At 48.7% G+C, this 22,229-nt stretch overlaps 4 protein-coding genes across 4 annotated transcripts; 3 read left to right on the top strand and 1 right to left on the bottom strand.

The window, feature by feature from the left end:
* Positions 1–11,088: 11,088 nt before the first annotated feature.
* ENH_00068620 (hypothetical protein, conserved) lies at positions 11,089–11,592 on the top strand (the record flags this gene model as incomplete). Its single annotated transcript, XM_013577401.1, has 1 exon — positions 11,089–11,592. The coding sequence occupies one exon, from the start codon at positions 11,089–11,091 to the stop codon at positions 11,590–11,592; it is 504 nt and encodes a 167-aa protein (XP_013432855.1).
* A 288-nt stretch (positions 11,593–11,880) lies between these two features.
* Positions 11,881–12,430, top strand: ENH_00068630 (hypothetical protein, conserved; the record flags this gene model as incomplete). The annotated part of the gene is made up of 2 exons (XM_013577402.1): positions 11,881–12,034; positions 12,153–12,430. 2 exons carry the CDS (start codon positions 11,881–11,883, stop codon positions 12,428–12,430), a joined length of 432 nt encoding a protein of 143 aa, XP_013432856.1.
* Positions 12,431–12,866: 436 nt separating this feature from the next.
* Positions 12,867–15,209, top strand: ENH_00068640 (hypothetical protein, conserved; the record flags this gene model as incomplete). Its single annotated transcript, XM_013577403.1, has 6 exons — positions 12,867–12,983; positions 13,093–13,644; positions 13,770–14,000; positions 14,114–14,430; positions 14,570–14,837; positions 14,991–15,209. The coding sequence occupies 6 exons, from the start codon at positions 12,867–12,869 to the stop codon at positions 15,207–15,209; spliced, it is 1,704 nt and encodes a 567-aa protein (XP_013432857.1).
* Positions 15,210–16,001: 792 nt separating this feature from the next.
* Positions 16,002–20,105, bottom strand: ENH_00068650 (EGF-like domain-containing protein, putative; the record flags this gene model as incomplete). The annotated part of the gene is made up of 7 exons (XM_013577404.1): positions 16,002–16,321; positions 16,498–16,527; positions 16,754–16,905; positions 17,042–17,138; positions 17,281–18,786; positions 18,963–19,844; positions 19,997–20,105. The coding sequence occupies 7 exons, from the start codon at positions 20,103–20,105 to the stop codon at positions 16,002–16,004; spliced, it is 3,096 nt and encodes a 1,031-aa protein (XP_013432858.1).
* Positions 20,106–22,229: the final 2,124 nt, after the last annotated feature.

A 22,229-nucleotide genomic window follows, 5' to 3' on the forward strand; every position in this document is an offset into this window, starting at 1 on the left:
GGAACAGAGCCTTGTTTTTGTGCTCTCATCTTCCTGTCATGCATCCTCTGTAGAAGAATAACCAAAGGTATGTATGCGAGGCACACGCCCCACACCAAGTGGCGGCAGCTCCTGCTGATCATAGGGGCCCTCAATGGCTCTGCCCAAAATTCCTCCGTAAACACAGGCAGCACTCGCTGCCACAGTGTCTCCAGCATTTTCATGTGCCCAGATGCCGCAGATCGTCAAGGCCTCAGCAACGAACAAGCTGCAGCAACCCTCGGCCGAAGGGCCCGAAGACGTCAAGATCCCCCGAGAGTGATCCCCGCCCGGGGAAGAACGGTGGCTTGCGCTGGATCTGCACGACAAACTTAACAGTTAAGAGCATGACTCACTCCCCAGGCGCATCTGCCACTGCATGCCGCCACAAGTATAACAAACCTCAGCAGGGACTGTAAAACTTCACAAGTAGATTATTCAGGAACATGACCAGGCGGTCCAGAGACCTTAGTAAAGATGTGAATGCACTACACGGCAAAACTTCTCGTCTATTTTGAACTCAAACTATGAACCACAACACTCGAGCGCACGCAGTCACATGCACGTTGTCGAGACACTGCAACACTCACAGCACTACACGCAGTACCAAACAATCTGCTAGAGAAATAAACATATACAAACAGATGAGTGTGGGTTTGACTCCGTCCAAACTCCACCGCGGCCTGCCCCCACATTCAGGAGGACACTGTATGTATGGCGAGCTCACGTCTATAATCAAAGGATGATTCCAAATCGCAACACGGAAAGCTTCCTGCTTGTATGATTCAAGACGCGGCACCAGACTCAGTATAAAATTCGGGGCGATGCGTCGGCTGTCTTTCCCCGGTGGCAGTTGCTGCCGCCCAGTCACTGTCGGCCTCGCTGTTGCCCTGCACAAAATCTTGAAGGGGAATGAGCGGCACCTACTGCCAGCAGAACTCGGCAGAGATGCACAAAAATGTCACATTTGTAGGTTGACTATCCTGATGAAACTGGCGGCAATTTGGAGCGTCACATGTGCAGGCTGCTGCTGCGGCAGGTGCTCCGTACGCCCTTTCGACGGTCGCTGCACTCCTGCCAGTGCACCCTTGTCTGCTCATCAAGTGAATGCGCAGTGTGTTCTTCACAACTGCTGTGATGCCTTTATTTCGTGAGCAATGTGCGGCTGGAAGAGTTCGTACATGCTGCCCTGCCTTAGCGGCGTGGTTTAACCTTCTCCCTAGCACCCCCACGCATGGGAGGTGGTATGCGCTGTTACAATATAGGGCTATTCTCGTATTATTCGTCCTTAATAACTACCCTCAAAATACAAATGACTGAAGTTTGAACTGGGCAATTGAGATCAGAAATAAGGTGAGAGCCCCGCGCATGGCAGCCGTTTCTGCGAGGTGCAACGCATGGCTTAAGGCTAAGGCGATAGGCTTGTTAGCGAAACTAAAAGCCTTTAGCACTGAGCGTCGAAATCTTGGAGTTCCGTAAGCTAGCATCGAGTCATATTTTTCCGTAGCAGCGCTTCATGTGGATCGGCTTCCCCATCGCAGCTAACGGCTAGTGGGGACAGTTGACCGGATTCAACTAGCTGTCCGTAGGCGCATTGCTGCCGCATTAATGAACTACTTTGAACTGACCCATGTCTAATATATTTTCTGATCACTTGCGCATTCTTTCCCGCGCCGGAATTACCATCGTTGTATTAATGTGATGAGGCACTACGTGGTCGTGGGCACCATTTGATGCTACGCAAGTAGAGCCCAAGGAGGAAGAGGAACGGAATTGGAATCAAAATGAAGCGGTCATGCTTGCTAACAAGGGTATCCCACTAAGGAACAGCAGGCGAACAGACAGTAAAGTCATCAAGGCAGCACCAAGAGGTAACACTGAACCTCGGCTCCTGTCGACAACTGCAGCCGGCAAGCCACTCTGGGGCCCCGCATACACTTATTATGCAATCTCGTAACCCTCATCATTCTCTAATGGAGATAAAGCGTGAAGTACCAGGGTTTAGTTGAAGACTCCACAGGGTACTACACACCACACAATACAGCTAAGGTACAAAATGGAAAATTCATGGCACTTTTACCGGGAACAAAAGATCTTGAGTGTCATGGACAAAGGCTTGAGACCAATCCACGGAATAAATAGGGCGGATTTAGCTAGACAATGCAAGAAGAAGACCCAGATATTCTGCTGCCTTCATGAGCATCAGTGCAATAACGAGCACGCTCCTCAATGGCATTGTAGTGCGCCGCACTACGATGCAGCTCAGTAATTGCCTCCAGTGTCACATAATTCAGAATGGACAGGTTGGAATAGTAGCTTAAAGTAAATACCATGCAGGGGGACTTAGTCCTCGGGTGATAAGGCTCTGCGCTCATTGTGCAAATAAGAGCGTGTTGGTCATGCGCTTGCGCAAAAGGTGAGCAATTGGCGCACAGAATAACACGGTGGAGAGCGTCCGGCGTGCTAGAGACCATTTGAACAGGGATACTAACAAAATTTATTCCCTTACGACCAGACGACAAGGACATGAACGTGCCTCCAAAGGAAACCACACCTTGGAGAAACGTAGCAGAATCAACCCTGCAAGTGAGCCAAACACTGTTTACAGGTTTCGTGCACATACTGTGACTCATTAAGTTCAGCTTGCGGCTTAGAGAGGAGTAGAGTAGTTTTTTACATAGCGCATCTCCTTCGCTTCATTACTTGCGGACACGGGACCTTGGTCGATGCGCCAGCCTTTCTAGAATGCTGCCTGGCCAGCACTTGCCCGCGACATAGAATATACTCTCTTGAGCAAAGAAAATATAAAGTCTTTTCATGTCATATCAGAGCCTAGTCGTCCAGGCGTTATAGATTAGGATATGTGGGGTGGCCTCTTGTAAGTGGAGGCCAACACTAGATCTGTCTGCGAAATCAGTGCAACAAGTGAAATATAGGGGCTAAAGAAACCATAAATTGATTAAGTCTATGAGAGGCCAAAGCTTTTACTGATTTTTTGCCGAAGGCACAGTATGGAGAAGGAGCGCCAAAAGCCTTCAAAAGGAGACTCAAAATAACTCTTTTCAGGAAATCATTGGTGAGGAGACGATGCAATGATGCAATGAGACAGGTGTAGCATGACCCAGTACCTTATTTAATCGTGCAGGCAGCAATTGCTGGATGGTGGAGGTATTTTCTCTTCGGAGAGTCCGTGACCCCAGGCTGTCCCTGTCGGAAGGCATCCCGATTGATGTCGCGACCGTGGGCGCCTTCACGCTCGATTTCAACATGAGGGCAAAAAGGTTTCCATACGTGCGTTGGAGGCAGCACTTGTATCGCAAAGCTCCAAACATTGATGATCACAGGAGCCGCGGAAAGCTAGCGGCCACACAGAGGGCGCTACCCCATCTTGCAGGGCAAACTTGAGCAGAATCAACTCTCGAAGGGTATGTTATTTAATGCTATTTGATGGTCCGTATGAAAAATGACACGAAGAAAGGAGCGGTGTCTTACTGACATTCACAATCCAATTAAGATGTATCACTACGCTGAACAAAGAAAGTTTTTTTACAGCACGCCAAACCTAGGGTACACTGAAACGAGCGTAAGCGTGGTGAGCTGAGGTCAACTTGGCTGCTGCGCAAATCGTTTGTTTTGGCCACACGGGATCATGCCAACCACTACTAATTTAAGGCACTGCGAAGCATTCAAAGGATACCACTGTATGCTCCGCATTCCAGAAATGCATCTATCTTTCATCAATGTTTCTTTTTCAGTGTGTGGGCTTCCAATACTCTGCAGCTTTAGTGCTTCTTGCAAGCTCCAACCCGTGGGCCCCATTGCAGAGGAAACCACGCTTCATAGCTCAACACCAAGCTCAATTTGCCTCTTTGTTACCTGTATTTAACACGTTAATCTACATATTCTGGATTCTATGACCCTGAAGGCCATTTCTTGGCGACGGTGTAATGCTGTGCAGTACAACTTCTCTCCTTCCCATGGTGCTTCGCTTGTAGATGATACAAGCTAGCGTCTTTCTCCTTTACCGTTTGTTCTGCTACGTTTTTGGCCACGTTTGCGTGACTTCGTCGTGTCAGCGTCCTATTCAAAGCAGCTGCTTTGTTGTTACTGCTGTTCGGAGTTTGTGCTATGCGTCTATTGCTGTGCCTATTGCTTTGGGTACGCTTCAGCGTGCCGCCGTATGCCATTCCATCTGTTTCTCTTGAATTTCTTCGCTGCCACACAAGCTGCTGTCCGGTTGCTCCCGCCTGCATTCAGTCTTCTAGTGAAGATACACACTTTCTGTTATGATACGACAAATTCCTTACTAGCAATGGAGGCACAGCTAGGGAGATACTTCAGTTCTATCATTGAATAATTGGCAGCTTCATCATTTATTGCTTATGGAGTGCGAGTAGGCGCGCTGGCATCATGCGCATCACGGTCTAAAATGGGAGCTTGCTTGGCAATGGTATGCTGTGGTTGCCGTGACGACGCTTTGGCGGCTGCCTTCTGCGTAAAATATCTGGCACCACAGTTCGATGCTTTTAGAGTGCATCGACTATCTCAGGGGTACCTTCTGCGGTTTGCCTGATCTTAACTAGTTTCCGAAATGCGCATATTCGAAACCAATGCAGGGCAGAGGCGATTCTTCGTCGTTAGCCTCACCTTGTGGGAAAGGAGGGTTTGAGAGGTGAGGGTGGGCTTTAGGAGCCCACCAGCGATGCTCTGCCAAGGCATACGTGAGCGGCTCTTGACGTTCGTTGCATAAGGGAATGATGGGTATCTTGCCCCCGATCCATAAAGGCAATATGCCAATGAGTCCTTGCAGTGCACTACGTTGATGCGTCATGTTAATCTGAGCCTAGCGCTTCAGCTTCTTGTGGAAAAGAGTGTGAGCACCTCCGTCGTCTTCTTCTGGGAAACCTGTTGGGCCAGCATACCATACGCTGGAGTCCGTGTCCTCGCCTTCTCCAAAATTCTTGTCCTGTTTCCCTGTTTCTTTCGCCTTTTCATCGAGTTGTCGCACTGCCCACCATTAACACAGGCGCTTTGTCGGATTGAAAACACCGGGACACCTTATAGTCTGCTAGCCAGCTCAATCCTACGACCAGGCCATAAGGTATGGGTTTAGCGAAGAAATTGCTTGCTAGCCATGTCCTTCCGCATTGTATGGGCAGTTTTACAACAGCGCGGTGGATATGCGACACTGGCAACCATGAAATGGCAAATCTTCTAAAGGGAAGGTACGTTTCACCGCCTCACTGTGGTCTGAAGCTGCTCAATGCACCCATACCAAGAAGCGCTTTACACACATAGCAATCCAAAATCTAAGCATAGTCCCATTTTCCACATTGCACAGTATTCGCGGTCTCTTTCGGCTCGTTATACAATTTCTTTAACTATTACCGCGGTGTTCATTCTAGCTCGCTACCATCGAGAGCCTAATACCTCATGCTTTCTGTCCACCTTTTCTTCATTCCTAGCCTCCGTGCTGACAGTTGTCGAGGCAAGAAGCTCCGTCTCAAGTGAACTCTTCTTTTCCTTTTCAGTGCATGTCATGGGCATTGCTGCAGCCTTTACTACTACGGCAACCCCTTGCTCGTGCTTCAGAAGTCTACGAGCGTTGGTCGAGACCTACCTTCACAAGCCGCGTCTCTGCTACACTGAAGTCCGCCTTTTCACTATAAAATGGAGAAAAGGGGCTTGCAGACGTTTCGACTCCCCCTTCAATCCGGCCATCTCTCTGGCTTGATCCATTTGGAAGGGCTTTTGCTTGTTGCCTTCCTAAGTCATCCCCCTACACGGTGTCTGTGGTGACGTTGCGAGGCAAATTCAGGGTTGCCGAGAGTGTTGCTGCCCTGCATGACTTAGCTAGCGTGTCTTTGAGGCTGTTTAGTCATCTACCATGCTCCTGTTGCGCAGGTGAGTGGCCAGCGCACCTTAAAAATGCTACGTGTCACGGATCCCTGGGTTCAGAGCGGCTAAACCGCCACGATTTTGTGGTGATGGGACCCATGAAAGCAATCCCGGAGCAGCCCCCGGATTGAATTATGCAAAGCACAGTTTGGCTTTTGCGTGCCTCTCCCGTTTTGGCTACATAGATTCATAGCCATCAATACTCATTCCAGACACTGTTTAAGCATTGCAAGGGTCTGGACAGCGCCATTCTATTGTTGTTTTCCTCGGGATGCATCTGCATTCCCTCATTTTTCTTTCTTCCCCGCGTCGGCGTGCAGCTCTAGCCAGCCCCCAATTCTTAGCATAACTGCAAAACACAGTAGGGCTTACCGCCACAGGAGTGAGCCCCTTCGCCCGTTTGTTGTTTTTATGCTCTGTCTCACTTCTCAAATTCGAAATTTTCTGATCCTGAAGGCCATTTGTGGGCTACATCTTCGCGCTGTGCGCACCAGTTTCCCCACCAGCGAGAGTTGCTGCTAGCCACAAACCCCAGGCCTGGCTGCATAGCATGCAGGGTCTAATCACACTCACAGCTACGCTTTTGCAAGCGCAGCTCTGAGTGTGGCATAGCTTTCATGTTTGCTTTTTAATTGATTCACTTATATCCACATTATCTCCCAAGTCCTTCTTCAGGCTTTCCGGAAGTGTGCCGAACGAGACCACCACGTATTGGCTCGTGTACGCTAGGTGTGTCTTTCCTCGCTACACTTCCACATAGTAGAAAAAATTGAAAATGACATATTATGGTGGAAAGTGGAGGAACATGGCGCTAAGATGTCCCCTAGGCTCTACGCCCAGGTCCGTGTGAAAGCAGGGGAAAAAGCAAAAGACATCGAAAAATCCCTTAGGGCGTCCCGCATGCACCATTGGAGGACACTTCGTCAGGTGGAGTTACACAAAGCAAAGCCTCCTCGGCATCAAAAAAATTCAAGTATATTTTTGCTTTTGCTGCACATGAAGACTGCCACAAGTCGAAATGGCAGTATCTTACAATGAATTCATCCAGCGTTGCAGACTTTGCGCTGAAACACTGATTTATCAGGCGTTGTCATCCGAATAGGGCAACCGATATTTTCACCACTCAATCAGCACTTCAGAAAGCATGAAAAGTCACTTGACGACGTGGTAGCTCCCAACTTTGTGGCCCCGTAATGTAGTTTGAGCTGCCAACAACCTGGGTTCTGTAGTGCACAGGGACTACAATAGAGTTCGCTGGTGACCTCATGAGGGTATCTAGCTGGTGACCAATAAGAGGTTAACATGCTTAACGAGCGTAGAAACGTCTTATTATGTAACGACGTAAGGCAATTTATCAGCAAGATAGTATGTGTAAACTCGAAGTGTTTGTGAATACCCTGAGATTGGGGCTGGCGATAACGCAGGCACCTGTGGGGGGCACCTGTGCAGCCGGGTGAAGGAAGCTAGAACTGTGATTGGGATCGTTTTGAGAAAGTTAGATTGAGAGACTCGAAGGATTGCGGGTTATGGATCACTTGGTGTTGCTTTATGAGATATGTGCCGAATGTAGAGGAATTGTCAGAAGGGCGCCCTATTTGCCCACCAGGGAGTAGTAGCAGCAGAGAACGCTGTGCAATATACGTTTTGCCCACGAACTCAAGGGTTGTTCACACTAGTGAGACATAGACACCCACAGTCAGACGGCAGACTTCCAAATGGACTTCATCGCCAGGATAACTATACGGGCCTTTCACGGCAAAAGCCAGTGCATAATCGATTCTCGTGTAGTTGAATCACATTGAATCACGTTGAATCACAATCCTGCACCTTTAATAACGAAAGCATAAGACATGCGCTGTCAGTAGCACATGAATACGTATTTGCGCAAATGCCCGTGTGCCTAGATCCCATTTGCGGTAGTCAAGTGAGCCTAGGTGTACTTCAGTTTATCATTTTGCAGAGCTAGAGTAGCTTCTCGCAGCTCCTGTCGTCGTTGTTAGTGGCGAGATGACTCTCATCAGCCTTCTCGAGGAAATGACAGCTTCTCTGTACAGCATTGTGCAGCATATATTCTCAGTGATTAGTTTGCATGCGGTAGAGTAGATATACATGTCGCACAAGGAGACACAGTTTCGATCGCTCGTTTCACAGCTTGACTCTAGCATAGCAGTGTAAGTTGGGGGAGAACGAGCAACACACCATCTTACAAAGGTCGGAAACGCCAGAATAAAACAAGATATAGGTGTGAGATTTGAGCCTCTGTAAAGCCATCGATAGTCTTATGTATATTTAAGGAGGCGAACGACTCGTCGAGAGGTAGCTGTGCAGACTCGCCAACTTGGCTGTAAGATACGATGAGGTGGCCTTGCCCGTCACTACGAATCCTCCCGAAGGCCTAAGCACATAATTTAATTTAGTGCTAGTCACAGATCGTCCCAGGAAAAAACGCTGGTAAGCTGAATTTTTAAATCAATGGGTTGCATTGTCCATGGTGTGTTACTGGTGATGCTCGGCAGCGCTTCAACAGCTTTGGTACACACAATACAGCTCCGCAACAAAAAGCGATGAATAAGTCCTCTCACAAATTTTCAGCTTTGTCATTCTACAGATACAGAGCCATAACAGGTGTGACAGCCCAGGCTCATAGAGGGCGTAGAGCCTCATGCTGATCGATGGTGGCAGTTCTGGGGTCACGGGGACCGAACAGCCGAGCGGCACGTCAGTTGCTCGGATTTCAAAAAAAAGTTGAAACGCAAACACAACACAGCAAATACGCTTGGATATTGAGTTGTGAATCTGATTTATGAGGCTAAATCCACAGATTTAATTGTTTGTTACCGGCGCCGACAGAGACACAAGCTCTCCTGAAGTGCCTTCCGTTTCCCTCCATTCTGCAAAACAGGTGACCTTTGAGTGAAGAACACAGCCATTAACTCATTACGAATTCACATTTCTTCATTTTGCTTGTGTATTTTGCTTTGGGTCTTTGCTTGACTGCAAATTCACGGGCGACTTCTGCGTCGAGCCCTGTCTCCAGCCAAATCGCCGTCCTCGATGTTTAACTCGAGGATAGTTTTTGACGCCCACCGACAAATATTGTGGACCATATGCCGCTTGAAACTTGATGGTTTTTGATTCCACTGCCACTACCAAGAAGTGCCCTTTTCATGCCTTAGTAAAAGCCCCTGTCTCATTGCTCTTTAGCTGCATACCTAGCCACGGGTGTTGCAAAAGAGCAAGGGGTTTTAACTTGCCCTTCCCTCTGCCTCCATGCACTGAACCCTCTCTACCAAAACGACATATTACTAAATACCAGAAGATATCCTGTTTGCATCTTCGATCAGGGGAAGTCTCCACAGTTGCAGCTACATAGAAAATGAAGCTTACTGAACTGAAGGCCTTCTTAGCCATTGCTATTGTTTCCCTCCCCCTCACCAACGCAGAAGCAAAGAAGCTTAATAAGACGGCCAGCGAAAATGCACCACGAGGAAATGTTGACGGTGTGTGACTCCTTACCCCTTTAAATTCAGCCTGGCGGCTGACAGCAGTTAGCTTTCATGCAGCGACCTGGTTGCGCATAATATTCCTGCTATGATTCTGCAAGCGCTTCAGCTTACCAAGATGAACTCAAGTTATTCCTTCTCGACAGGCCCCTTCGACAGGCGAAAGGGGTAGATATTATGGAGCCATCATCCAGTGAGCAAGCCTATCCTCGCGCTGCCTACCACGGTTGACCCGACTGTCCTTTATAGGACAGCTAACATTCCAGAGTGTGCGGCATTGTTTTCCGTGCTCAGCGGCCACTGCCCAATCGAACATGCAAGAGTTAGTCGATGTCCTTGGGGACAAACACCTACTTGAAACTATCGTCAGTAAGCTGTTGAACACATTCGGGTCGATAAGCGTCACTGACCGGTGCCCATCTTATTTTGAATTTTTGTCCCTTGGCAGTTAATTGCTGTCTTCCTCTTGACGTCGTTTACCTCTGAGCAGGCGCCAAGCGGCAAACATGTGCTCAGCTGCAAGCAGGCACTTGTCCAGAACACTTTAAAGCTTTGAATTGCGACTCGTTAAGCATTCCAGATCTACGCGAACTTTTGATCAAAGTAGACATCCAAATCGGTTCAGCAGAAGGAGCTCCACTGGGCTGCGTCGATGTGCTGCGCAAAGGCCTCATACTCTTTGATTTATTAGTCATGTTCACACCGCTTAACCAGTTTCAATCAAGTCCTTCAGAGGGACCTCGCAATGCCCTCACTAATCTTTTTTCAGCGTTGAGCATGGGACCTCCGGAAGGCTCACAAGGAGCGACTCAGAGAACTACTGAGAGCAGCAGTATCTCCACCGAAGCGTTTATCCAAATGTGAGAAATATTCAGCCTCCAGGATATACGAAGAGACAGCATCAGCTGTGATACTTTTGGCTAAGCCAGATTGCTATATCGCGTTAATTGTACTTGTGCGCAGGCATATATTCAAGAAGAGCAAACCAAAGTCGAATCCACATGCTTCCGAAGAAACTGCATTTCATGGTAGCACTCTTGAAAGTGTTTTTCACGGCTTTCCAGCTTCATATTTGGCGTTTGCAGGAACAGGCGGGCCTCTTGGTGAGTCTTCTTCCACTCAAAAAAACTGACACACTGCAAATTGGTGAAGCGAAGCGCTTTTATGTCTGATTTTCCCAAGTAATTGCCCTTCCATTCCGATGCTACGCTCGGCGTTTTGCAGTCTCGCTTTTCATTAATTGGATATATCAAGCTCATGTGCGCTTTGACGAGTTCTTTGGCGGAGAAGGTGGCAGCAGGCGTCCATTGGCCCCTCTACGGGCACTGCAGACCAACGGCAATGAACAGAGACTGACGCACTTAAGCAGGATGTGCGGGGCAGTGCTTGGCTCTCGTCGAAAGAACTTCAAGTTGCCTCCGAATACTCTAGTTGTTCCTAGGGAGCTTTTTACAAGGACGTCACACCTGGTTGGCCTCCCGCGGGTCTCCTGTGACGTGATGACCCAAGCTGCCTTGTCACTGCACCTCGGTAGGAGAAATAACGGATTTCAAACCTAGAGAAGCATCGTAGTGCACAATGGAAGGAAGTGCTTACGCAGGACAAGCTTGTTAATTCATAGCGGGCTGGAAAACTTGTCTGCTTGTTGAATGCTACCTCTATAGCCTGAATGTATCATTCTGCCTTTGTGCGAATCGCAGCGGAAATGAATGCGATTGAGCATATAAACAATCTTCAGGGGCTTCTCTCGTCAGAGGAGATGGAGTACTCAGTGCCTTTAGAGCTCTTCGCCGGGGGACCGACGAATTATCGTAGACTGTGTGTTAGCTTTAGAACTCGGAAAGATGTAGAATCGCTACTGGATACACCTTGTTCTTTCGACGACACCGTTCTTAGCAGCCTGGAGGCCCGGTCTGAAGGGGTCACTCCTCAAACAGCTGCAGCTACTTTTCTGGAGTCTACTTCTGCTTCCCATGATTCTCTGCTGGAGCCTACCACAGCTCAACAAGAGCCAGCGCAAGAAGAATCACAGATTGCAAGTCAAAATGCTGAACTGGCTTTCTTGCTGCTGAGCCTTAGAGGAGGCAACTATGAGGCAGGCGCGCGCCTTCTAGCCGCTGACAGCGGCCCATGTAAGGATTTTGGTGGATACCAGAGGGTCGTCATTACGTAGCAGCCGTTTCCTTTCTCCTTTTCGACACCTCATTTACTTATGGTCGTGAAAGCCTTGTATCGAGTTGTATTATTTCTCAGGGTGGACGCTTCTTTTCCTGATTGACTCGAGGACTTCTTCAAACCTAATAAGTAGCTATGAGCGAGGTAAGTTGCATTGTAGCACCGTTATGCAGCAACCCTCTCTGTAAGTGGGATCTTCTGCTGGCTCGCCTTGGCCAATTTCCCGGTCCTTTGGATGCATCTGTGAGTTGCAGCTTCCACGCTTTGCAAGAAAGCTCTTAAGAAAATGGGTCGTCATGCTGCCAATACCAGCGAACAGAGCACTACGTGCTCTTCAACGTGGAACACGCAGATTTGGGACAAGCAACTACACTGCAAGTCACACGCTGTTGGCTTGCAGTGCAAAGCTTTGGAAAGCCTGTTCGGCATTTTCAACAAAGGTTAGAGCCACATTTGTATTTTGGTCAGCGAAGGCACAGCTAAGCCTTTATTTTTCGTGCATGCGTCCAGTTTTGTCACATTTCGGATGCGCCGTCCGTGTGGTTTTGTGATCATCAGAGCTTCTACACGTAATTCAAGACTTCTTGAATTCTGTCGCTAAAGAGGCCGCTTGCGGAAGCGACTCCGTGAAATGCCCAAAAAAGGTTCTCTCTTCGCAAGCTCCCTTGACAATTGTAGGGAAGGATCCGAGTCTACTTTCACGTTTCCTCCAACGAAGCCCTTCTGGAGATAGCCTGTTGCGTACATTTGCTCTGATTAGTGGAAACAAATGGAAAGATGCGAAAGGACTCATTTCCGGAGCCGGTAAGGCACCTAGAGATGACGGAAACAACTAGCGTGTTCGACTGCATCAAGCCTGCTGTGTATGGACCTAGCCTACTTCTCCACTTTCTTTTCCTTTGCAGATGGGGTCGACAACATCTTCCACAGCCTTGCTCAGGTAGTCTCACAGAGCAAAACTTCTGTGCTCTTGTCTCGGTGGCTTCCTCGCTCCGTTAAAAGGCTCATGAAGAAGTTTTTGGGCCGCAAGTACACGAAACAGCACTTTCGTTGTGGGTCGGCTATCACTGTGCTTATTGTCCCTAGCTTAGTGTAGCGGCGAAGGCCACAAGACAATGTTAGTGGCAGCTTCACGTGGGAAGAAATGTGCAGGGATGCTTATTTTGTCCGTATGCAGTTCTGTCATCGAAGCTCTCTGCGGATTTTTATATGAAGCTTCGTTCAAATGTCGACGTCCTCATTCACCCTCTTGTTTTCCTTCAACTAAATCAGATGGCATTTACTCGCTCAGAAAAGTCAGGGGCCCGAAGTCGTGCTGGCGGTCTTTCAGAAAGGCTAGACAGTCTTATAGCTGAGACAGCCACATCAGGCCTTCCACAGAAACTAAAGGTTTGTCCATTTCTACTTTATGGCATACAGGGAAGCAAGCCTTAACAAAACAGCATGCGCCGCTTGTCTAGGTTTCATTAAAACTTGCGGACACGGGTTAAATTTTCAGGAAAAGCTTACTGCTGGAGAGAAGACGACTGTGAAGGATTTTGAAGGAATAAACTTTGCGCATGTCGAGCAGCCAAAGCCAACCACATGGCAAAAATACCTCAAGTTGGAGCTCTTAGATAGTATGCATGAGTGGCTTAGACAACCGGAAACTACAGAAAGGATAAAAAATGAGTGCAACGGCGGCAAGGGCTCTAACATTGTGGCGCTTTTTAGGGATTCCATGGATCTCTTAAAGAGCTCTGAAGCAGAGAATCTTACACTAATTGGGAAGGTTGTTAGCCCAAGAGAGACCTCCGTTGGAAAACCGTGGGGTTTCAAAAGCGTCTTGCAAAAGTTACTGAGGCTTCCTCCGTACAAAACGCAGCATCACTCGTTCGTTGCAGTCGACGTTAAAATCCCTGAGACCCTCGAGATAGTGCGCGTCCTCGTCAATGTTTACACGCAAAATAAAGGAAACTTTGCAAACCAGGAGGTTTTTTTCAGAGCAGTGACGGACCTTTTTGAACACTACGAGCAGAAGAACAGATTGTCATCTGGAGGACCACTTGGGGTAAGAGGTCGTTACGCAGCTTAAAGAAACAGGCGTTCAAGAAATGCAAATAGCAGCACTCTGGCGTTGCATGCATGCATTTTGCTGCTTCATACCCACAGTTATTATCTTTTGCTCTGATGCAGGTTCCCGAGAGCTTACTGGTCCCACCCCTACACCGCAACTACGCAGCATTGCCAAAGGAAGATCGACTCCAAGCACTTAAAGACAGTGCAATGGCTAATTTTTTTCGTCACATTTGGACGCTCATCTTTTCTGTCTCCGCGCACAACATTTTGAATGCCGGAAATCTAGACAGTCTTGAGAAGACGTTCTCTGATGAGGCGTGGCAATTATCAATTAATGATCCCTTCCAGGTAAAAGATGCATCGCTAGTTCCCTCGAGACAAGTTTAGGTGATTCTCAGGCAGGTAAAGGCTTCAAAACCCTGGAACGAAATGTGCATAGGATGCATTTGTCACATGTGCAGGCAAGTTCATTTGGAATGGTTATGATGGGGGGAGACATGGGACTGAAGCTGTTCAATGAGCTTCTTCCCACGGACCAAAAACGGATGTTGAAGAAGGCAAAATACGGGTCGCCAACAGTTTTTACAAGCCAGATGCAATTAACTGGCAGTTTGCTCTCCGCTAGCGGCCACTCCGGCTTGGGAATGTTTCTCCATGCCCAGTCAGTCTATTTTGGTGTCATGATTAAGAAGTGGATTCAAAAGCGCAAGGAAGATCGGATTCGTGAAATCATCTCTTGGTTAACTCTGGGCATGTTTTTCGCTGCTTCATTTGTTCAGTAAGCACTCTACACAGCGCAAGTGACGGTGCCGCTAGATTTATCGTATATCTACTAACAAATTAGCTCCTCCATAACATTAATTATACTTAGTAACACAATTTGCCATGCTTCCTACAATTTTTTCCTATTCCTTTAGAGTGACGGACGGCGTCATGGAAATAACCAACACTGGAAATGAAACGGGCCAAGCCAGCATGACAGGAAGCTGTCCTCCAATGGGTCTCTGTGTGGACAGCAGTGGCAATACATTCATTGCCAACCCCACCGGCTCACCCGCACTTACAGCTCTTCAGGTAGTTATGAAGACAGGGCTTATGGCTAGCATGGCTATGATTGCTGGCCCACTAGTTGCCGTGTACAACATTGCGGTCTCCCACATCCAGATCCTCAGTCGCCTTGAAATGGTGAGCACACCAAAGGGAAGCAGACATAGTTTGCTCAAGAGTTCTTCCTCTGGTAGAGGCACATCATATGATAGCAAAAACGATGAACGGATCAAATTTCACAATATCATGATGAAATCATTTCCGGATCATGCGGCTGCGTTTCGATTTCAGGCTCTTGGAAATACCTTCAGGCAGCTAGTTACACGACTTTCAAAGAGTAAAACAATCAAAAATATTAAAAAATTGTTTGCGAAAGAAGAGAAACTAGAAAAAGGAAAAAAAGCAGGTGCGGCCAAGGTGAGCAAGAGCCTCGGAGATGAAGTTGAGCAGTCGATTACTGCATTCTTCCAGGAAAGCTTCCACGAGCGACAGGAACGGTGTCAGCGATAAGTCCTGCTGTAAAACTTAGGATGAAAATCTGGCGCGTGTGCGTTAATCAAATAGTTTTAAGGGCTGTTCAAATTCAGCAAGTTGTTGCTGAAGTGCGAAAAGAGAGCTTCTAGTTCTGCATCTGCAGAGACAGAGCTTTTCCATCGCTTTAGGCCCCCCCCATTGTTGTTTAGCTTATAAACGTAAGTTTTAACTGCAGCACTTGCTGGCTCGTTGTTCCTATGTGGAACAAGTGAGGGCCGAGGCTTGTGAGCGCTCCTGGGTGAGCACACGAACATACTCTATCGATTAAATGCTTTATCTTTCCTACATGTCACTATTGGCAAATCCGTTTAACAATGACTAGCACTTGCGCATTAGTTATAGCCAAAAGAAAGTCAGTTACAGCGTGTGCACGCAAAAGACAATGAATCCTTTACAGCAGAGTGCGAAAAGATTCAAAAGGCTGTCTTTACTGGATTCTGCTCTGTCGCTCTCGTGAGACTGCGACAAACATCGAGCCCTGCCAAGGCTTCCAATTCAAGACTAAATTAAATGGCGATCTCTCCATGGACTCCTAATGTGTTTTATGCAAAAAGGCACACCAAAGAGTAATACGCGAACTCGACAGTAGCTTCAAAAAGACCGACAGAGCAGGCGCCGGGAGACGCTACGGTCGCAGTAGTCCTTTAAATGATGTGGTTGTCACCTGCAGCCAGGAATACCTGACCGGCAGACCCGAAGACGGCAGCCAACCACTCTGCAGATTTGAATGAGTCGCTGTACAGAACAAACCTCGGCCCGAGTGCGCCCTTACATGGCTGATATACAGCTCGTAGAGTCAAACATGCTCCAACACAAAAGAAAGGACCACCGGTCACAGTCGGTGAGAACGAGAGTCATAAATGTGCTGAGTGATAATCGCCACTTCTGCTGAGGCACAAACGCCACCCAAGCTTCAAAGGTGAAGCGGGGATCACTGTTGATTCGCTGCATTTTCTTTTTCTCTTTGCAGTCAGGCTTCCAATCACTGAAGGGGCTTCTGGCTCCGTGGAGTTGTAAAAGCAGCGCCATTCTTATATGCTTGCTGCCTGTCTCCCTGCATCCTAAAACGTCACCATCCTCTACATTCACTCGTCTGCAGCACAGACGCAAAATGAAAAGAGACGCAAACTATCATGAACCTGAAGGGACAGGAACGGCTAGCTAACTCTGCCTTCACTATCTAGTGAAAAGCGCCCATCAGTCCAACTGTGGCTGCGTTAAGTTAGCGCAAAGTGCTATGTTTAATGTCTCGTTCTATGCTCACCGTCCCAGTCTGCTTCCTGTGCAGTCTCGCCTAAACGCAAATGAGAAAATGTGGAAGGCAACAGTAAATACGCCGGTAAAGCTCACCAAAACATAGTGACTAGCGCTGCTACTAAGCGAAGCAGAGCTGCTAAGCACTTAATGTCCCCCCACGGTTCTCAACACCGCAAACTTCCCAAAGCTTCTACGGTAAATCGAAACACTCCCTTCTGCCGTTATAGCATGAATATTGTGCAATCAAACTAGCTCGCCCTTACCTTCTGCCTGCAGGTCCCCAGTGGCATCATCTGGAGTGTTTGCGTAGTCTTCAAAGTCAACTGAAATGGCCGATTCTTGTCTGGTGGGCCGGTGTGTTCCACCAACAGCTTCACCCATTGAATCATCTGGAGCTTCGCCAGAAGATCCACCCCTGAAGAAACCAAAAATATGTGCATATACTATTTCCCATATATACTTGAAACCAAAGTAGGGAATACAGTTGCGCACTTTTGAGGCCAGCTAGTAAAGTGATACATGAAAATAAGCAACTCTTCTGAGCCTCATACCCAATACTGTTTTTGTAGTACATCCCTCCAGCAGCTCCAAGAAGTAAAAGGGCTGCGACAACCCCTGCTATGGCGTACAATGCAGCATTGCTGCCTCCTGAATGCACATAAACAAAATTTATATCCATGCGACCCTAGAAACCTGCTTATGCCTACAGTTACGAACCTCTCCGTTGCTCATTTTACTGCTGTCATCCTGACAGCGTAAACAGTTCCCTCCCTTTAAATGGAAGACTGACCTTCTTCACGCGCAATGCAGCATGATTCGTCCTCTTCAGCTTGAAGGGCGTCTCTGACACACTGCCCTTGATTGTCTTCTGACTGGTCTTTGCAAGATTCTATCAGATGCTTGCAGCATGCTGAATAGCAGTCAACCTTGCATTCGCTTACGCTATCTTTAATCACGCTGCCCCCCACTGTGCACAGCTCACTACACTCTGGTGAAAGTTCGGTGCAGTCCTCGCCAGTGTAGCCAGGTTTGCAGACGCAGCTTAGGGCTTCTTGATCACAAATAGCATTTCCAGAGCATATTTCCCCTTCAGTGCCGCAAGGCTGTGGAACAGTGCACTGTGGTCCTCCCCAGCCAGCAAGACACGTGCACTTTCCTGTTGCGGGATCACATTTTCCATCATTGCTGCACTCTACGTCAGAGCATAAGTCCACGCAGTTCGCCGCAGGGAATTCGGGAGTGCATTCGCAGGTGTTCGAGCTGTTGCAGACACCGTTCGGAGCGTTGCAGTCGCTGTCACTCTCACAGCAGTTAGCTTCATGCGTCTCGCAGTTGGAGCCGCTATAACATTTGGGGCATTTGCAATGCCCGCTAAGTTGATTGCAAGTGCCACCGTTCAAGCATGTGACCCCAGCACAGCCGCTATTGTCGCATTTGTCCCCGGTGATGGATGGGGCACACTGACAGCTGTTAAAGACGCACTTGCCTTGTGGCGAGTGGCAATCGTTATCTGTCTCACAACAACGCGGATTCTCAGTTTCACAGTGATCTCCGGTGAAGCAAGCTGCGCACTTGCACTTGCCAGAAGGCATCTCGCACTGACCACCATTTTCGCAAACTACTTGGTCACACACGCTCGATTCACAGCGCAGACCCGAGAACCCTTCTGGACATTCACAAACGCCAGACGGCATCTTGCAAGTGCCGGAGTTTTGGCATTGGACGTCGTCACATGCTCCTTTCTCACACGCCGGCCCACTGTAGCCTGCATTGCATTTGCACTTGTTGCTGACGCACGATCCTTGGGCGCCACAGTCTGCATTGGAAGCGCAACACCCTTCGACTCGCGTTTCACACTTTGAGCCCGAAAAACAAGCAGGGCACTTGCATGTTCCTCCAGGAAGCTCGCACGTGCCGCCGTTTTTACAGGGATTGGAAGAACAAGGCCCAGGAGTAATAGCGTCTGAAGGAGGATCCTTCGCAAGACTAGGATCAGCAGCGCTGAGCGCGGTAAAAGATATAGCCCCATCTACTTTAAAGAGGCAAGTTGGCACAGTGGAATACAGGTTACAGGTTCCCTGTTGGCTGCTGGCGCTCTGAGGAATCCAGGAAGACCAGAAAATGGACGAACTGCCGGTGCCCCCAGCGCCAGACGGACTGTCGTCGCTGCTGGCCTCAAAAACGGCCTGCCCACATTCCCCAGCTGTTCCTGTGGATGTGGAAGCTGACGCGAGCTGAGTGCAGACCCCTCCAGAAACTGTGCCGAATACCACATTCTTCAGTGGTTCTCTTGGAGCTGATTAGGAAACACATAACGCATGATGATGAAGCACAGCATGAATATACCACAATCCGTGGGCGTCGTATTCATTCAAAAAGTGGCAGAGCTACTTTGCCTGCCCCCCAACCCTACCGCACTATGCAAGGCGCTTTCGTCAGGAGAGCAACTCGGATTCTACGGTTGGAACTCACGGCAAGCTGTTTCGAAGTCAGGCCTTGTGAATGCCGTCACGTAGGTGTAATTAGATGACTCGACAGTCTTGTGGGCCTTTACACAGTACTTTGCCAATGGGTCGTCTGTTGACTTGACAGCGCAAGAGTCGTTGATGTATGTCTGCGTGTGGTACCCTAGGATCAGGCACTCCGACGTCGAGTGGTTGAAAGATGCAGGCAGACTCCTGTAGCAAGGCCGATTGGCATCCCAAGGCCAGCACATGCTGGTGCAGCGTGACAATTGTGAACAAAGAAAAGGATCAGTGATGATGCCGGGAGACTTCATAGGACGCGTCGTCTGTGGAGGGGAAAAAGGAGGACACCCTACTCCGCTGCCGACGAAATCGTAGCCTTTGTGCCCTCCTTGTCCGTGGAAGGCATACGGTTTATAAGGCAACGATCCTTCTTTCTGTGAGGTGTCAAGGAACACCAGGGGATTTTCCAAAGTCACGAAACTGCAGGCGTTAGGGTCATATTCCGCATCCAGAAGCATGTCTTTATCATACACTGACTGGTTAAAGGGGCATTTGACAAGGTACCCTGAATACATACTCCAACCAGACTGGCCCATCGGCACTTCTGCCGTTCCCACAGAAGCAGTAGACGTGCATCCTTGAATTGAGAAAGGCATGGTGTTCCCATGAATTTCGTTTGTAAATCGATCCACGCTGTCCACAGGGTTTCCTGATCGATCTACAAAGGCAATGTACTTGCCGTAGTTCGGACAGGCCCCCACAGCCATAAGGCGCTGTCCCAAGTAACGCTGAGTGTCGACCTGTGCGTCACTCCGCGTGCAATAGCCCTTGCTTGACCGGTCCCACATTGCAGCATAGCCCACTTTGACGCCAGCAGTCTGGCTTCCTGAAACAAAGAAAGAACAGAGAACTCCACATAATGAACGGGAAATGGCTACACGAGGACAGCATCCCTTGTGCAAGGGCAGCCTTGCCTAATCGTTTTCACGAGACTTTAATGAGACTGTAAGGCACCAGGTCTTCTTTGTGGTAACTTACGTGGAAGCCATGTGTATGTCTTCCCTTTATATGTGCTGGTCTTGACAGATGAACCAGACTTCGCCCATTCGAGCTGGATATGATTTGCAGGTATGTTGAAACGGTTCATGTAATCATTGGCTGCAGAATTGTCCTGCAGTGCTAAAGCAGAAGGTAGGATGAAGAGGGAAAAAATAAGGGGAAAAAACGAGGCCAAAAGGCCACATCGTTGTATCGGTCCACACATTTTGAAATGGAGGCAGAAAATTCTGTTGTTGAAGGGAATTGAAGTCACAGCAAGGGCAAACTCCATATAACGCGTGTTGTGAAGGTTAAAAAAGGAAGACTTTGCGGACGCTAATACGGTGAGGGGTGAATTAATGCTCTTGCCAAGGCGGCCGGTGTGTGTTTGTCATCACAAGTCAGAGTCAGCGATCCTTCAAAATCGCGTGCAAAAAAAATACTAGCTTTCAAATAATGCTGAGTCTTAGGCAGCGCCGTCTGTAGTCTAAATGCTGTTTCGGCGCGAGCAGACATGTGGTCGTGTTGGGTGCAAAAGCTCTCTGTGTGTCCGCGGAAACGTGTATCGCAGTGATAGAGCAAGGGCTTCGAGTTCAGTTGTTCTAAAGAGAGCTCCAAGAGCGTGGGAAGTGTCACAGGAAAGAATCCAAGGTTGGGAATAATGCAGGAATACAATTACTTAAATCAGAGGAGTTTTATGCTGGGGAAGAGGAAGAACTTCGTCGAAGCGGACCGATGGAGACCGAGCCAGTCGCTTCAGTGAGCGTTGCGCCGGTGAAAATGGCTCGCTTGCTGTCCAGAACAGAGCAATACAGCTCCAAAATGAGAAGAAAGCCCTTTTAAAACGCAACTGGAGTCGATGAAATTGTCGAAATACCCAACATTCCGCGGCTGCAACTGTAGCTAGCCGGCAGCTTGGGAGATCTCCGAGAAAAACGACAATATCTTTTGTTTAGGAAAATTGGAACAATGAATTCAATATGTATACAACACAGCTGAAATTACGCCTGCTCAGCTGTAATTCCTCTCTCTTTGCGGCAGTACAGGTCCAGCGCTAGCTTCGCCTGCACCCTGTGCATGCAACCAGACTGCCAATGCGCATAGAACCTCTTCAGTTGAACACTTACTACTCCTTCCTCAGATATTAATCACATTTTTATTCTAGATAATCTGGTGAGGCAGGCACAGAGCGTGCAGAGGAGACATTCAACCCCACATCGGCGTCTTGCTTCGAGCGTGGAATCGATGCTTTCGGTTTTGTTAGCACTCTGTCTTGCGAATTTCTAACAGACAGGTTACGTCGTTTGCACTATAATTTTGACTTCACGGACAAGAAAACACAGCAGAAAGCTGCAGAAAGCCGCAGAAAGCTGCAGAAAGCTGCGCACTTTCGCCACTGCAGGTTCGAGATGTGTGACGGGATCGGAACATCTCGGTTAACCATCTTGAATTTGCCGTACTCAGCTTAAAGTGAATACGCTTACGCCTCACGAAGAGTCGTCAGTGGCTCTCTTACAAATGCTGCATTAAAGACTACCCATGGGCCACGGCCTGCGCGGGCCACCAGTGGCAGGGCCAGTGGTTCGGAACTCTAGTCAGCTACAGATATTTCCCCGTATAAGGCTGCATATGACCTCAATAAAGATTTGCCTGCCCGTGCATTGCTAGTTCCTTGCCGTTATCCGCATCTATCTACGAACTAGAGCTGCGGAGAGTTGGACTAGGCCAACTCGGAAAGCGTTGTTAGCTTTGCGTGGTGCTTTGCTTCAGTTTTCAATGAAGCTAGGCTGCTTCCTGGAGTCAAAATGCGCGCCTCTCACACTGCAAGACGCAGGCCCATGAAAGTTAGCCGGCCTGAAGAGGTTTTTTTGAAGACAAGAAAGTGACAAATAGAATCTCAGGGTATTCTCTAGAGCCAGAACAGTCTGCTTGGCACTTGAGGTGCCTTTCTTGCAGGAACACCTGGCAGTGTGTTGCTATCGCGGACTGGGCGCTGGCCCCGAGCAGCTCCAACAGCCGCTGCTTTCCTGAACTTCGGCTTCACCACTAAGTCGCATGCTGAGACACGGGCTGTGCAGCACTGGGTGGGCCAGAAGCCCCGAAGGCGAGGCCCCGCAGCTCCTTCTCAGCCTTCAGCACTGCGCGGCGCGTGCTGGGAGTGCCTGCAGCAGCAAGCGCGCCGCCCTTTGGCTTCGACGGCGTTGCTGCTGCTGCTGCGTCAGCAGCAGCAAGC

This window comes from Eimeria necatrix, genomic scaffold (genome assembly GCF_000499385.1).
Source record: "Eimeria necatrix Houghton genomic scaffold, Enh_scaff64, whole genome shotgun sequence".
Taxonomy (NCBI): Eukaryota; Apicomplexa; class Conoidasida; order Eucoccidiorida; family Eimeriidae; genus Eimeria; species Eimeria necatrix.